This window comes from Mirounga leonina, unplaced genomic scaffold (assembly GCF_011800145.1).
Source record: "Mirounga leonina isolate KUSES-001 unplaced genomic scaffold, KU_Mleo_1.0 Mir_153, whole genome shotgun sequence".
NCBI lineage: Eukaryota > Metazoa > Chordata > Mammalia > Carnivora > Phocidae > Mirounga > Mirounga leonina.
The window spans coordinates 38,568,214-38,585,883 of NW_023270387.1; the positions used below are offsets into that span (position 1 = coordinate 38,568,214).

General features: G+C 46.4%; 1 protein-coding gene across 1 annotated transcript in view; it reads right to left on the reverse strand.

The window, feature by feature from the left end:
• Positions 1–2,002: 2,002 nt before the first annotated feature.
• Positions 2,003–17,670, reverse strand: part of FAT3 (FAT atypical cadherin 3) — a 524,400-nt gene continuing 508,732 nt past the window's right edge. The window contains 7 exon segments of the mRNA XM_035009400.1: positions 2,003–2,458; positions 2,460–2,626; positions 3,272–3,307; positions 3,834–3,893; positions 5,999–6,112; positions 9,601–10,256; positions 12,140–12,293. Coding sequence (XP_034865291.1) covers positions 2,003–2,458; positions 2,460–2,626; positions 3,272–3,307; positions 3,834–3,893; positions 5,999–6,112; positions 9,601–10,256; positions 12,140–12,293 — 1,643 coding nt within the window.

A 17,670-nucleotide genomic window follows, 5' to 3' on the forward strand; every position in this document is an offset into this window, starting at 1 on the left:
CAAAAGCAGCCTCAGTGAAATTTCATTTATTTCAAGACCACAGTGCGGATGATGCTTCCACGAGGAGGTCCGACCAAGAGCTTTTCCAAAAGCTGGAAAATCTGTGAAGTGTATCCTGAACTCAGGAAGCTTGGGAATGAAAAGGAATTTTTTTTTTTTTCTTGTTACAATGAGCTCCAGAAACACTGACTCCTACAAAGCAGTGGACTAAACACAATGGAAGCAACTAAAAATATGTCTGAGTGGGATGATACACAGAATCAGGACAGAATAGTCGACACACCAATGCCATATGTCACCAGAAACCGTGGACACAGAGATTTGCTCATGAGGCAGATAGTGCAAATATGCATTTATTTACCATGGCCACTGTGCATGCAGCCATGATCTGATTGAAGCAAAAGAGGGGAGTCACTCAACTTGATAACTTTCAGCTTCGAGGACTGGGTTATCGTATTTCTGGTGAAGTGATTCTCCTGTCAATTTGTGACACTCTGGGCCAAAGCCCACACGTCAGGAGAGAGGAGAACCCCAGGGTGTAATTAAACATTACACATCTTTCGAATAAGAGTTTAGTTCTGGAAAACTATAACAAAATATCATTTTTTCAAAAGCACAGTTTTGTTTTAAGTCACTATAAATGGCAGTACCAAAATAAAGTTAAGTGAACCAGAGCAAAATATGGCATTTGGTGTTTCTCTAACATCATAGAGATCAGAGAAATTGGAAAGTCTGCCTCGCTGGCAGGAATTTTCAGCACAGTCCATATCCTAAAACCCTCACATTAGCTTTCCTCAAGAGCAGCCTTATTGAGTGCAAGCACATATTTGTACATAGGCCCAGACACACACGCTATTATAATTTATACACGAGAACTACTCTACTTTCTTCTTTTTTAAAACATAATTGCATTTATAGTGATGATACTACCAATTTAAAATAACACTTAGATTTTATCTGCATTATCAAGAATTGTGATTATCCAGCTGAAAACTTTGAAAGTATATTTCCCTTTTTTCTCCCTGAATTTGAATTCTGCTTAAACCTCTAAATTCCTCTCATTGTAGAGAACAATGTGCCAAAATACAACTTTTTTTTTTCTTTTTCTTCCCTGATTCTCAGAACAAAAGCCAATTTCTGCAGTAATATTAAAATTATAGCTATGGCCAGGAATATTCACTGGAAAACACAAAAACAGATAATCACATTCTTTCTAATGTTTGAATAACGTTAACCTTCTCCCCAACCCCCCAAAGCGAGCCCAAATATCCTCACATTCCTCTCCATTGATACCTTTCTCAAAGATCATAAAGCCCAGCTATATTATATTGGATGCTTAACACAAACAAACAAACAAAAATAACTAAGCATACAAACCATGTTACCCAAACCTAATTTTATAGCTGAAAACTGGACAGCTTATTAAAGAAAAATAGAGTTGATTTTGAAGGCTTCAGCCCATTTTCTTGTTTGTTTTTTTGTTTTTTGTGTTTTTTTTTTGTAATATTTGTTTCTCTTTTCTTTTGCCTAAGAGACTAACCTTCCCAACGATCGTAACTACTATTTTCATCCCCTCCCCCTCCTTGGCTCAAAATGACATGCAACAATGCCTCTTGGCTCGTTGCCAGTTATTAATACTGCCGCCTTGGCCGCTGTAACCCTTCCCGGGTCCCGATACTGCACAAAGCCATACAGGATGGGCTGTATAACCTAGCAGGTGGAGTTTATTCTCCCTATAGAAAGTCGGTGCCCCGTCTTGGTCGTGAACGCAGATACCTACTGCAAGGCTCTCGCCCGTCACCGCTAAGAAACAGTCGGAGCCTTTCCTTTGCACCCAGCGCAACAGGAGCTTGCCCGTGACAGTAGGACTTGTGAAGAAGTTCCCGGGGGGGCACGTCCATGTTTCCTTCGGGCCATTGGCCGTGCAGACGCACGAACCCCGCCAGCCTCCTTCCCGTGGTTCAGCCACGGACAGCGCCAAGGGCCCAGGCAGATGCGCCGTCTACACCTGGGTCTGGTGCTGAGTCTCGATGAAGGGAATGTGCAGGCTGGCGAGGCTGAGCTCTCCCACGCTCTCGTAGTCACTCACGGCTGCCTCGGAATCGTCAAAGCCGCAGCTGGCGGACACATCCGAGGACGAGGTGCCTCTGGAATTGTGCAAGGAGAGAGACACGCTGTCGGCGGCGCCTGCCGTCTCTGCGCCCTGGTTCATGCTCACGGCAAAAGTACTAAATTCACAGGCGGGAGGCGGGCCCGCCAAATCCGTGTCGTTGGGGAATGGGTGGGGAGGAAGGTACTGGCTGGGGTGGAACTGGGGCCTTCTCCTGCAGTCGGGGCTCAGCGTGCTGGCCAGCGACACAGGCTGGGAGGGCGGCAGGGCCTCGTACTGGTCTGGGAAGTCCTCTGGCAGGGGAGGGGGCAGCTGGTCCTGGTTCAGGAACTCCTCTTCATGGGGGGGGTGGGTACTCGCTGTCGATGTCATAGCCGCCCAGGTAGTAATCGCTCTCCAGCTCCCGCGTGCTGCCCTGGTGTGCAGACCCTCCCTCCTGGTTCTCATAGTTGGGCACTTCCTCTATGTCCGACAGCCGGGCCCCGGGCATCCAGTCGGAGGTGTCCCAGTGATAGGCTGTGGGAGAAAAGCCGTGACAGTCAATTTCCCCCAGACTGGAGCTGGGGCAGGGCTTAGAAAAGGAGCAGATTGGGGGTGGGGGGGCGACCTGACATGCAATTAACATCCAAGAGACCCTAAGATGCCGGGGTCATGTGCATGCTCCTTACAGGGCTCCCTCAGGGACCAGCCATGCTCTGGCCCCCGGGAGAATGAGGTGATGGCAACTCTGAGAGAGGGTGCCGGGTTGCTGCAAAGCCTCACACTCAGCCATGCCACAGGGGATGGCTAGGCAGGGCATGCGGAGTAAACCTAGTTTCAGCAGCCCCTCCCCGCCAGTCCTTATTCCTTTCTATACGCTAAATGCAGAGCCAGGCTGGCAACATGCTCCCAGAGAGAGGGCAGGGTATGGGCCGTACTGTGGTCCCCGGAAGGTAGGAGGACGCGCTGCAAATGGATGACCGACACACGCGATGGGGAGGCTGGGGGAGGGATGCTGGGGGGACTTTCGCTTCCAATGCCAAGCACACAAGACACCTGGAACATGCAAAATGCAGATCAAAGAAACCCAGAAAGGACGGAGGGAGAGGGACAGGGTAAGAACGAACTCAGCAATTCAAAACGTGGAAGAAAAATGTTATCCTGGGGTTATGGCAGAGTCACCTCGGTTGTAGTTCTGTCCTTGGTCCATGATAGACACTGTTTAAATACAAAGTGAGAGGTAAACCTGATAATCTAAGCCATGCGAAGAGGGTAAAACAGAATATTTTAGATAACTTAAAAACACCTGCTCCTGTTTCTCCTCCTTGTTCTTTGGGAAATAAAAAGATAAATCCCATCTATACCTGGTCCTAATTGTATTGAGACACTAATAAAAGTTACCTGATTAAAATCAATCCCCATAAGAGTATAGCTTTGAATGCTTTCTTAAGTATGTTGAATATAAGAACAAATTTAGTAGTAATCTGGATTCCAACTGATTGGGAACTCTTGTCTTAGAAGGGCTTTTATAAAAAAGAGTACCCCATCTATTTAACAACTTATGAAGTAGGTTTTTTTTTTCCTTTAAAATTGTAAAATTCACTCCAACCCCTAGAGAAACAGCTGGTGTCCCCTAGGTTGCTAGCTGATTGAAAGCAACCCCAGATCAAGTAACACAGAAGCCATATTTCCAAAAGGATAACTCTTTACACAAAGAAATGTTATGGAAGAAAAAAGTAAATACCTTCATTCTCTATAGTGTCAACTACATTGTTGACAAGCTGAATGACAGTCACAATGGACGCTTGTGGCCAGGAAAAGAAGACAGAGGAGAAGGGAAGGAGAGTTTCTGGTTAGTCATGGAGTTCAGATATAAGAGAACTTCTCTTCACAACAATGGCATCAAAGGTGCAGCATGCAAACACCCGAAGCCTCCCCAGTCTGCCCGTTAGGCAGCGCTCCGGTGAACGCTTTTATCTGGGGGTCTTGGTGATCCTTGGGACAGAAGGGCCAGGGCAGCAAACCCAGGACCAGGCATGATCGGCAGGGAGTCTGGCTCATAAATTCACACCTCATGGCTCAGTGAAATCAATCTAGGAAGGCAGTGGCTCATCAACCTCAGGCTAATTTCTCATTAATAACTCCCAAAGGCTCCCAGGGGAAGACCTCACTATTCCCACGGATAATTATTTGTCGGTCAGCCATCCTGCTCCAAACCAAATGTCAGAGATGGAGGATCCCCTTGCAGGGCTGACGGCTTCACACTCCCATGATGCCACTTAGCCTAGAACAAACTCAAGGCCCGGCTTCGACCAGTAAAGCACAGACAAAAGTCAGCATCTGGCCTCTGAAATCTGGGAAGGAGAATTCTGTGCTCTATATGGGGCTGATTTAGCACCCAATTCCAGCAGCTTGTGGAGAGGGGATCAGGCTTAAAATTCATTTGTTGAAAATTCCTAACACTATGCACTCTCGTCAGGACTGACCCAGAAAGGTTAAGCATGAAAGGCCAAATGTGTGAGCTTAAGGGCACACATAGCAGAGCCCATGAGAAGAGTCAGCTAGGTAGCATTGCCAGACCTCTGCCCGGAGTGGAAACTACGTGTTCTCGGGTGTTTCTATATAAAATGCCAAGCAGCAACAGCTTTTCTTCTGGCTGGGGATGAGGGAAGGAGTAAGCATCACGGCAAACAGATCCGGAGGTATGTCCCTGACCTTCTGAGAATGGTCAGAAGAAAGCCACTGTTACATGGTTTGTTACCCCAGCAGTCAGATACAAGTAGGCTTCTGCCCCTCTCTGGAATGCCGGGTACTGGGGTGGAAGAGATTTGGGGATGAGGGTGCCAAAGGTAGACTATTTTACTTCTGTGATTGCTTCTGTGGCCTTGGAGCTCACCTGTTCCTCTATTTACCTGGGGGGCAAAGACTGTATCACTTTCATTTTGTACTTCTGGGTACAAAATACTCAGCACAGGGTTCAGCATGTAGGAGAAACTCGGCATGTATTTATGGGTTGTATGATTACATTAATTGATACATATTCGATTTTTGCCAATGACTTACATATGGGGAAACGAAATAAAGTATTGACTAAGGGAATGCTAACTGTCTCTGTGGATGACTATTGGAAATGATTCTTGATTCACCGCTATGTAATAAACTCTCACTGTTTTGTGACCATTTCTGCTCCACCTCCTGCCCTGAGGAGACCAATCCATCCTCCAGAGCTGGTTACTCAGCTCAGAAAACCCAGTCTAGCATTTAGTACCCTCTCCATAAAGATAAGTTCAAAAAGTTGGTGGTAGCAGCTTTGGAGTGTCAATGAAGTCCAGGAACCATATGGAATCACATGCCACATTTTGGGTATATGGCGTTTTTCTAAGGAATGGATCCATAGTCACAGTATTCATAGATTCTCCAAAGGCCCATGACCCCAGATGCTTATAAGGAGACTTCAGCTGAATGACGATGCCACTTCTAGGGGAAGGAGGTTCTATGGCAAGGAGGTCTTACCCCTAAATGAATTTCTGATGATGGGGAGGTTGGATATACAGTGAAGAGTGAAAAGATCACCAGTCGTAAAATAAAAAAAAGAAAGAAACCACAGTTTTCTAGAGTATCATTTGGGATGAGGTGGTTCCCGTAGGAGAAGAGGATGCATTACTGGAGGTCAGGGAACTTGGCCCACCTCTGACACGTACCCCTGGGCTGCCCACAGCGGCAGCTCAGCAGGTGCTTCCGCAGCCATGACAGCCAACAGCGGGGTCGGCCAAAAAGCCAGTGAACATGCTCCAAAGTCCACGGTCAGGCCCAGAAACAGAACTGGTCACATCACCCTCCTCCCTACCCACGGACTTCCAGCACAGGAGGCAAAACCCACACAGGGGAACGCAGCTACCGAGTGCTTACCATTGTCATCACCAGAATCCGACTGGAAGGAGCTCAGGGACTGAACCTCAGAGTTGCTGCCTTTATTACTGCCTGCAAAGCAGGTCACTTCTCCGGGATCATCAATCCCTTTGTCTTTGCGGACAGCCAGAGAGAAAGCAGAAACGACACCGGTTACCTTGTGCATATGCCTAGCCCTCCCACCCCCAGAGTTCACTTCTCAGCGCGCTTTCATTTGCTTCGAGAAAATAATTTAGCTCCACAATAGAAAATTGATTGTACCACTGGGGGCAAAGGTCTGTCAATCAAGTGATTTACATTATGGATTTGAAACCCTTAACCCGTGGTAAATGAGCTTCCAGATAGCTGACAGCCGAAAGGAGCTGTTCCCTCCTCAAAGTGAGGCAACGAAGTGAAGAGTGAAGGCAGGATGAAGTGGTTGGGTTGCTCTTTGCCATTCAGAGTTAATTTAAATCATTTACATGAACCGACGTGGTGTCAACACCAGGTTAAATGAGATTACTTATAAAATAGGGGTATAAATATTTTATAGGCAAGAATGCCATTACATTCATCCCAACTTCCATCTCTGGGGAGCGAGTGGAGTTCTCCGCCTTGCCTTCTAGAGGGCAGCGTCCCACCATTTTTGGGAATGACAGTGTTGAGAGCTCTGTGTGGTGGGAGGGCAGTCGGCGGTGTGGCCATGCTTTTGTCTCCCCACTTCCTCCTTTTGACTATGCAAAGACAGCCTGAACAACACACACACACACACACACACACACACGCACGCACACTCTCCAGGGCTATTTTCTTATTTGATGGACTAAAGGAAGCAATAAAAACAAGCCGTATCTCGAAGTTGTCAAGTAAAAAAATGAATGAGTCGCCTAGAGATTGTCTCGCCAGCTAACTCTGCCTTGCTTAACAAAGAAGGAAATCTACTCAATAAAAACACAACAATACTTTGGAGGGAAATGTGAGTTTTGGCCTGAGGTAGATTCTGGAAATTAAGCTGTCACATTATGAAGCAAGTGGAGGAAAAGGATCACCGGGAAAAGCTTCAAATCATCGCGTAACATGATGGGGAGAAGAGACGGGGACTTGTGATTAAGGGGACAGGTGTTCCTCTTTGTGACGGTGAAAATCACTGTTTCCTCCACAAAGGGTGAGGTCAGTACCGGGCACTGTGGCTCTACATCTGCTGTCAGATGCCGAAGCCACAGCGGGACCATGAGCTGGATAAACAACTGATCTAGGTAGAGAGAGACGCCTGAGAGGAGTTCACCTCCCAATGGCCACGCTGCCCCAAATATGAAGATGTGTCTCAGAAAAGCACCAGGTGAGGGCCGGGCTGAGACCTGAACACTAGGAAGGAAACAACAAATGATCCACCCCGGTGAAAGCCGTGCATAAAACTCCTTCCTCCACTTCATTTATTAGGTCCTCTCTTTTATCTTTGCTAAATAAAAAAAGAGCCTTTCTAAGAGCTGGTGGATTGGCAAGGCTTTGGTAAAGTCATTGGACAGGGAATGCATTTATGGTGAAAATCCAAGGGTGATGACTTACAAGAGTGTCTACAGAAAGACTTGGCAGAGCATGGTGGAGGCGGCCCCAGAGAAGAACAGAGACTCTCCTCTATCATCAGGGTTCCCTCTCCCTCCATCCTGCTAAAACCCCCAAGAGCAGTGTTGGTAAGAGCAGAGGCTGTGGACCCTGACGGGCCAGGTTCTAGTCCTCACCCCTCCTTCTACTAGCTACTTGTTCTTAAGGGGCTACCTCACCCATCTGCTCCTCCACTTGGTGCTCACGTGGGCGGCCGGGAGGATTTAAGAAGATCCAACATACAGCAAACATTCATCTGCTGCTTCAGTTGTCTCCCCAAATCTCTTTGTCCTTAATGTTTGCATTCTGGATTCTGTCTTGATGACTCACTGAAACACTCTCTAGATGACCAAAAATCTTCTAGGTGTCAAGCACAGTACTGTTTTTTTTTTTTTTTTTTAAGCCTGTATCCTTCCAGACAGTTTTACAGTACTCAAACCTGCTAACCTTAGCAATAGTCTTGGCTTCTGCATAGCTGCCCTGTCCTCTGTCCCTGCTCTTTTTGTTGGCAACTGTTTGCTTCCATTCCTGGCCTCTCCCATCTGCCCACCTCCCATATGTATGCATCTCCCAGTTCTTTTGGAGGTCCAGTCTGGCCATCCTCTCTTTATTCTTGCTCCTCAGTGAGCTCATCCCCGCCCCCACCCCCGGCCCCTCAAGATTCAACCATTGTGCATCCAGATAATGTCCAAACTTTCATCTCTAGCCTCCCCTTTCTCCTGAACAAGAGAACCTGTCAGGTAACCCTCAGGTGCCCCCTACCCTCATCAAGCTGCTTCCTGCTTCTGGAAGGCCCTCTCCAACAGTTTCCTACCAAAATTGTACTTATGCTTGAAGACACAGCAGGAATTCCCCTGTTCTCCACAAAGATGCCCTTCACCTCCTCTGCTCATATGCTTTCCAGCTCCATTTGAAAGCAGCTTCCCCCGGATCTTCTACCCCAACATGTATCATAGTAGTAAAGCTCCAGCCTTTGGAAACTCCTGCTACCAGGGCATCTCTGTTGCTGAAATATAAAGCCATTTCGCCTGATGGAAAGTCACAGGTTACCACAGAGCTTGCCTTAGTTTCATCCTGACCCACATTAGGACAGGGAAAGCAATCACCATTGCTCAATTAGTTGTTCATGGAAGCTAGCTAACTGGGCTCTGCTTTTTTCCCTCTTTGGTCCTTTTTAGTCTGTTCTCCATGGATCAGTCAGAGTCATCTTTTGAAAATGTAAATTTGATCATGCTACTCTCCTGCTTCAAAACCTGCACTCATGTTGCCATTAAAATGCATTCACTTTCCCTTGTTGCTCACCAATCTCCAACTACCTTGACCTCCCTTCTGTTCTTCAACATGTCAAGGTCTTTCCCACCACAGGGCCTTTGCACCTGTGGCTCTTTGGCTAGAATGCTGCCCCATGAGGCCTGAAGGAGAGGGAAATACCACTATCTGGACTGGACTTTTCCTGCCTTAAGTTTCACCCTCTTGTTTCATGGACCCTGCATTCCAGCCAAACAGAATGGCTTGCTTGTCTTCCAATTGTGTGGGTCCCTCTGCCTTTCTCCAGACCTTTAATCCACCATGGTCCGACTCAAATGTCCCTCTGCGCTTCTCAAGTCTTCATCTTAGGTCTAGAAATACTCTCTTCTTCTGACTTTCCAGAACAAGCTTTCTGTATGTCACTTCTGTCACCACACTGCTTTTATTGCAACCAGTGGTGTGCTGTTGTGAATAGAGCATGTGTTTTTGGAGCTGGCAGCTCTGGATTGGCCCACCTGCTCTGCTGCCTCTTCCTAGCTCTGTGACCTTGGACACCTGATGCATGCTCTCTGAGCCTCATTTTCCCCATCTGTAAATGGGGATAAGAACCAGAGCAATTTTTCTGGACATTCAATGCCAGAACACTTCACAGGAGTGCCCCGCCCAGGCGGTTTCTCTCTCCTCTCCCCGATTTCCTTCCCCAGTGCCAGGCACACCACAGCTTCCCAGCGACAGTAAAGGCACAAGCAGACACACTGTGGCCTCCTACTCACTGTCGGTTCCTGCGTCCCAGCCATTCTTCCGGATGGAATCGCAGTCCGAGCGGCAGGGCGACACGGCGGGCAGGTTGGGAGCCACGCTGCACACGACCACGCCGCGCCTGGCCGTCAGGATGCGCGGGGACTCGGGGTGGAACGTGGTCATCTCCTGGTGCTCGCCCCCCAGCCCATCCACGATCTTATCCAGGTTGCTCCTGGAGTCACTCTGGAAGCACGGCGTATAGGCCATGGGGCGCACGGGCACCTGCGGGGGCCCCACCTCCTGGTAGACGTTGCGGCTGTCCCCGCCGCCGCGCAGGTTCCGGAACGGGATGCCGTTGCTCTTGTTGAGCAGGGTGGCGGTGGCGGGGTCCTGCACCAGCGTGATGTTGTTGCGTGAGTATTTCTTGCGGAAGACCTTCTTGCGGAAGACGATGAAGAGGATGACCAGGATGAAGATGACGAAGAGGACCACCGCGATGCCGATGAGCTCCTCCTTGCCCACGTACGAGTGGCCGGCCTGGATGTTGGGCACGACCACGGGGCGCAGCCCGCAATACTGGCCCACGTAGCCCGGAGTGCAGTTGCACACGAAGGAGCCAAACACGTTGACGCAGGAGCCCCCGTTCTCACACTCCTCCCGCTCGCACTCATTGACGTCCTCCTCGCACCTTCATGACAAAACACAAAGCCCCTCTCAGACAGCAGGCCCCGCAGCGCCCTCCATGGTGGCCTTCTTGACGAGGAGACACAGCGCCCCAAGGGCATGTGAAGCGTGACAAAGATAGATGACGGCATGCGTGAGTGTGTGTGTGTGTTGGGGGCGGGAGGAGGTGGGTGGGCACCTGGACAGGTGGCCCGAGTTGTCACGGTGAGTTAAGGTACTTCTCGCAACCAACAGGATCGCTCCCAGATAGTCTGACCCCCTCCAGATGGGAGTAAGGCAAAGACCGGCGGGAGGGAAGAGAAGGAGCAGGAAGAGAAAGAGCAGATGCTGTTGGAGAGGAACTGGTCTCCAAATCCTTGGGGCCAGAGGCATTTCAGGGTTTAAATTTTTGCAATTTTAGAAACATCATACAGTACACGTCTTTCCTTTTCTGGAACATACCCGCCCTACCGCTCAAGCTGGAGCTGCCACAGGACCCCAGAATCAAACTATACCAGTGCTTCTATAATAAAACACATGGATATTCACACTAAATCAGATAAATAAAGACTAGAAATAGTCTCAGAGCAGTTTTGGCTGGTTTTGCCACCGAATTAGTTTGCCACTAAGTTATCCTTAACACCTTTAGTTCTCTGAGCTTCTGGGATTAGAGAATTGCAGAGAAAAAGCAGTGAACCTATATACCTTATATAGGCTTTCCCGAGAGGAGGAACTCTTTGGTTCTGACATTTTCCTTCAACAGTTCCTATAATTTTTGGTCTCTCTGGGAAGTGTGTGTGTGTGTGTGTGTGTGTGTAAGCAGATAGGTGGAGGGCTAAAGATATATATATTTTACAGATTCTGTGCTTACCATAAAGGTTAATATTAATGCAGACTATCAGGAAAGAATGATTAAAGCATTCTAATGAAAAATAATTAAATCAATTTTATTCTCTTTAAAGCAATCCATGACTCACGTTGAGTATAATTATAAGGCAAACATTTAAGTCTTATTCTTTCTTAGTTTAGCATTATGTGAGAACATAGACCTTCTTTCTCCTTCACTTTTCTCTACTTCAGCAATTGCTCTGATGTGTTCATTTAAAAGGCGCGATCACTTATATCTTTGGTAATGCACCTTTTAAAATGTAGTCAAACGTCCCTAATTTGAACAGATTGAGGCCAGGTCATTCGGAAATTAGAATCACAGAGTATTTTTTAAAAATGCAGCCTTATTACTTTAAATTACATCCAACGATTCAAAGTCCGCTAAGTGTTTCCTGGTAAAGTCCTCGGGAGATTTGCTTTAATGAATACATAAGACTGATCTGTAATTAGAGTATCACTTGCTTGAGATTACATATATATACTTTTCAAATGATCAAGGATGGTTGGAAGTGGCATTTTACTAAAAGCTTAAAACATTCCCTTTCCATTTGGCTGACACTTTAATTTCCCTCATTTCTTGGGGGAAAAAGGGTTTGCAAAGGAAAGGTAGGTTTTAGTTTCTCAGAATGATCATAAAATGTTAGGCGGTAGAGTCCAGTTAATGAGTTCTGGGGAAACGGGTAGTATGTCTGCCTCAAAATTATACTGAAAATATTAGGGGTCATAGATGATTTTCTTTAAAAGAACTGTTTTCCTAACCACAGAACACATAGTAATTATGTAAAAATTTGCAAATATAGAGAATAAAGTAAAAAAATATAAATAGCCAATAACCCCATTACCCAGAGATGATCCCCGTTAACATTTAAGTCATTTGTAAGCCTTCTTTTTGTAAAGATATTAATCCTTTTCCTGTTCCACTAGTGGTAAATCTTTTATCCCCATTAATTGTTTACTGTTTCGCTTTCTTAGCAACAAGAAGTAGAGGAGAGAAAGACTTGGTTGCACAATCTCACTTACGTGACTCCAGTGAGCCCAGCTTTGCAATTGCAGATGAAAGTGTTCCCTATCGGGTCGCAGGAGCCTCCGTTCTGGCAGGGGTTTGGGAAGCAAGCTGTGATCTCCGACTCACAGTTTCTCCCGGTGAACTGTGAGAGACAGGTACACTGATAGCCTAGGGAGACAGAGGTCCTCATGAGCCACAGTGCCATTGGCAATGCTTGGAGTTCAGGGACTTGGCCATCACGTGCCCTCCTGATTCCTCCTAAACCAAATCTTTGGCAGGGCCCAGATTCCAAAGATGATTATCAAATTGGTTTTTTTGAACTTGGGACACATTTGCCACAAAGATGCCGAGTAATGGTTTGGATCCCCCGCTAGTCCACCAAAATGCACCTAATTAACCACCTGCCTAAATGCGAATGAGACTGGTAAGAGACACCCAAGGAACAGACTCCAAGAGCAGAGGCCAAGATGGGGAGAAGATGCTTTCCCCAGCACATTCCTACCTAAAAGGCAGGATGGTCCCAGGGAGGAGCAGTTTACCATAGGTACCACGTTAGTTTCTTTTCTGAATCCCCTCTCAACCCCATGCCCTTTCTCTCCTTAGCTGAGAACCTCAATTCCCACCTGGAGAGGAAGAGAGGGGAGGACAGGTAAAATGCGGATATATATCAACTCAAATGAGCCTCAGTTTGACAGATGCTCAGAGAAATGGAAGAATCCCAGCCTTCACACAGCTCCTGTATTTGGATCCTGATTTTCACATCTTTGTCAACTTTCTCTACTCATGAACCCATTGTGAGGAACCAGGTAGTAGCATCCTTACTGCAAAGAATATTAAGTATCGGAGTAGGTAGGGTTAAGTATCGGAGTAGGTAAGAGGACAATGGCATTATTTACCTCTCAGAGATGGAAGGGATGAATAAGGAGTAAGGGTTTTCTTTTGCCCTACTTTAAAAAAATTTTAAATTCCTTTTCCTATTAAAGGCATTCCTATTAGAGTTCGATACTGTAAATGTATTTTCTCTTCCCTATGATTTTCTTAATAACATTTTCTTTTCTCTAGCTTTATTGTAAGAATATAGTATATAATACGTAGAACATACAGAACATGTGTTAATCGACTATTTATGTTATCAGTAATGCCTCTGGTCAATAGTGGGCTATATTCGGGTGTTAAGTTTTGGGGAGTCAAAAGGTATACACAGATTTTCGACTGTGCAGGGGGTCGGCATCCTTAACCTCCACATTCTTCAAGGGTCAACTGTACATATTATTGATTAAGCACTGAACTCTTCATGGACTAGGTCTCTCTGGGTGTTGCTGTTTTGCCTGGTGTTCTATATTTTCATACCCGAGAGAAATCTTGCCTCTAAGGCTTTCTGACTGGATCTACCCTGAGTAGTGCACTCTCGTCCTGCTGTGGGGCTACTGTCCCTGGGATTGCCCTCTCTGTTCTCCTGGGCTGGATCTAGTGTTTTTGGTATCCCCTATCTTCCTAATTTCTTGGCTTACTCTCTATTTCCTTAGGATCCATTCTACAGTAGCTTTCTGAGAAAGGGTTTGCAGGTCAATGTTGTGAGACCCTGCATAGCTGGATGTGTCTTTACTTCACCCTTACCCCCTCTTTGGTAGGTTGTGTCCAGAATTCTGAGCAGTACCTTCCATGTGGCCTTTGGGAAATCCAAGGCCTTTTAGTTCAAGTTTGTACTTGACCTGGTTTCTTTTCCTCTCCAACAATGTGGAGGATCTTCTTTTGGCCCCCAGTTTTCTGAGATTTCACCATGATATGCTTTAGTGTGGGCTTATTTCAGCCAGCCCTGGGCACTCTGGAAATTCTTGTCCTTTTACTTTCTCAGGAAATTTAATTATTTCATTGATGATTTCCATTCCTTTGTTTTCCCTGTTCTGTCTTTATGGAAGTTTTATGATTTGGTCTCAGATCTCCTGGACTTTCCTCTAATTATTTTTCTTATATTACATCTCCATGGGTATTTTTTCTGTACTTTCTGAGATTCTTATCTTCTGAAACTTTTATTGAGGTTTTCATTTATGTTGTCATTTTCCAAGGGCTCTTTTTTATTCACTAAGTTTTCGTGTTTGTGTGTGTTTAAAAAATAGCACCCTGCTCATGTTTTGTAGTTACAATATCTTCTCTTATCTCTCTGAGGATATTAATATTTTTATGAAGTTTTCTCCCTGCATAGTTTTCTCCAGGTAGTTTTGGCTCTGTTACTTTGCTTTGGTCTCTGCGATGGTGAATTTTATGTGTCAATTTTCAGGCTATTGTGTCCAACTGTTGGACAAACACCAGTCCAGATGATCCTGTGAGGGTATCTGTGGATGTGATTAACACTTACAATCAGCTGACTTGAAGCAAAGCAGATTACCCTCCATGATATAGGTGGACCTTATTTATTCGTTTGCTGGCCTTAAGAAGGAGGAATTCTGCAGCAACATAGAAATTTTGCCTGAGTTTCCAGCCTGCTGGCCTGCTCTGCAATTTCAAATTCAAGACTACAAAATCAATTCTTACCTGAATTTCCAGCCTCCTGGCCTGCCCCATAAATAGCCGACTTGCCAGCCCAATTATATGAGTCAACTCCTTAAAACCTATCCATCTGTCTGTGTATCTATTTATCATCTATCTATCCATACTATTGGTTCTGTTTCTCTGAAGAAGCTTAATACATTCTTTATCTTCCAAATTAGAGGATTTCCTACCTTGTCTGGCAATCCTTCCTTATCAACTCAGATTGCAAAGTGGGGCGGTAGGAAATTAGAAATCTGATGGGAAGCTCTGAGCACATGAGTGGGGTTTGTCAACTGTGATACTGTGATACTGTTTCACTTCCACTGGGTTGGTAAATTTCCCCACTAATGACCCTTATCACCTGCCCAGAGGGACAGTGAAAGCCTGCTTTCTAACATTCGAGAGACTGGGTTCTGGTAGAGGAGCCATGGTTATGGGTCTCAGCATCCAATGAAGACATGAGATTCACTTCTACCCACCCCAGCGCTGACCAAGTGCAGGGCAATGCCGGCTATCCACCATCACCTGCAGGCTCTGCCAGGGCGTGGGGGGCGTGGTTGCCTGGCCGTGCAGAGAGAAGGGGGGGGAATCTAGGGTTCTGACTGCCTCTCAAACAGATGTTTGACAATTCTTATTTTAAGCCCTTCTCCCCATCGCTTCCCCTTTTAGAGGTGACTAAGGCCTCCAGTTCCTGAGGCTTTTGGGGATCAGTTCCCAGATTCCCTTCTCCTGGTCAACATTTCAGCCTTTCGAAGCTTCACTTCTCTCTTCCTTACCACCAGTCTGTTGGCCTCCCACCTCCAACCTTGGTTGGTGTTGTCTCCCTCTCAAGTCCCCTCACTCCTCGGGGCTTATGGGTTATGAAAATGCCTTTACTCATGCGGTAGTGGGATTGTGACAGCGAGCTGCCACCATTACCTGGAAGTGACCAATGAGACTTTCCTCATTTCTTTTCTTTTCTTTTTTTTTTTTTTTTAAAGATTTGATTTATTTATTTGAGAGAGAATGAGAGAGAGCACATGAGAGGGGGGAGGGTCAGAGGGAGAAGCAGACTCCCCGCCGAGCAGGGAGCCCGATGCGGGACTCGATCCAGGGACTCCAGGATCATGACCTGAGCCGAAGGCAGTCGCTCAACCAACTGAGCCACCCAGGCACCCGAGACTTTCCTCATTTCTAAGATCTTTTGTAAATGCTGTAAATGACCACTCTCATTCTTAGTCGAAGGGTTCTTGGGCTAATCTCTGCTCTCCAGTGACTGATGTTGGGATTTTATAGATTGATTTTTTAAAGTTTATTTATTAATTTAGTAATCTCTACAGCTCACATGGGGCTTGAACTCATGACCTTGGAGATCAAGACTCACATGCTCTTCCTATTGAGCCACCCAGGTGCTCCTATAGACTGATTTCTACAGGCATAACATAGTTAAAAATCTCTAGATTGAAATAGCGTATGTGCTCATTTATGTGTACTCAATCCACACTACAGAGATCTCTGACGTCTAAGGGGACATTATGACTATCTGGGTTGTTCATAGGTTCAGAGAAAGAAAGACTCACCTTTGGGAGGCAGGTGCAGGAGGCAAGAGAGAACTCTTTACATTCACAAAAGGAGGGGGGCGTGGGGTGCCAACCTCCCCAGCACCAGGAAACACAAAAGGCCAGAGATTGAGGCTCCGAGAAAGACACGGTGCTCTCGAATGCAATAACATTGAAACACCAGGGAAACTAACTCTTAAGGAAAGACTGTTGTTGATGCAAACTGTGTCCAAAGGCGGCCAGCCTGATGTCTGTGGACAGGATGCAGGAGTCTGAGGTATGCTTGCTTTAAATTCTGCTGACTTGGATTTGTTTTTTTCCAGTTTGGGAGGCTGCTCGCCTTAATGGATTCGAATGGGATTGATGAAAGCAGTTAGAACTGGGAAAAATGCATCTTTGTGTCACCTGGCTAGTCGTTGGCCAGAAAACCATGTCAGTTAGAGGTAGAGTAACTTGTGAGGATGAATTAGATTCCCTTCTTGACTAAAGGGAGGGGTGATACAATCACAGGAGGGGACTTGAAGGCACATCAATGATGAGGTGGGAGGGAAGCCAGGAAGGGGGAATCTAAGGCAAGGTGGGTCAGGACAGGTAAAAATCTCACTCTCCAGCTCCTATTTGGCAAGCTTCTGACAATTTCCCAAATAATGCCATAGCAGAAGACATTGGGGGGAAGGGAAGCACAAGGAAGGCCTGTCTGGAAATAAGGGACATTTGAATTACTCTCATGGAAACTGGATTCTAACTAAGGTCATGGGTTTGATTTCTTTGATTTGATGTCTCGGTGCCTTGGAAAATCAGAATTTAAAATGAAGCAATACCTCTAGTGCAGTATTTTACTCTCACACATTTCCTTCTGCGTTTTGTCATTTTCATTATCTTTTGTGGGCTCTCTAGTGTTGATGCGGCCGCCTGCCTGACTGATTCACCTTGTCACTGACTTAGTGCCTAAGCCATAGGCAGTGGTGGGCTGGAGCCAGCTCACAGGGCAGTGAGAACGGAATTTGGCAGGCCAGTTTTAAAACCACCGGTAGCCTGACACGAGCCACGGTGGGAGTATTTACATCACAGGAATCAACAAACACTACAAATTGGGGCTTTGATTTTTATTTTTATTTTTTTAAGATTTTATTTATTTATTTGATAGAGACAGAGAGAGGGAGAGCGCAAGCAGGTGGAGTGGCAGGCAGAGGGAGAGGCAGAAGCAGGCTCCCTGCTGAGGAAGGAGCCCGACGTGGGGCTCGATCCCAGGACCCTGGGATCATGACCTGAGCTGAAGGCAGCCGCTGAACTGAGGCGCCCCTGGGGCTTTGATTTTTAGAGAGCTGGTTCGCAGTACACCCTGGAAGAGGGACTAAGACAAAAACACACCGCCTACAAATGCAGAGATAGCCACAAAACCACCGTGATAGCAGGCGTGGGCGTGGCAGGAGGGAGCTCGGAGCTCATTGGGGGGGAACGTTGGATCTAGGCTAGAG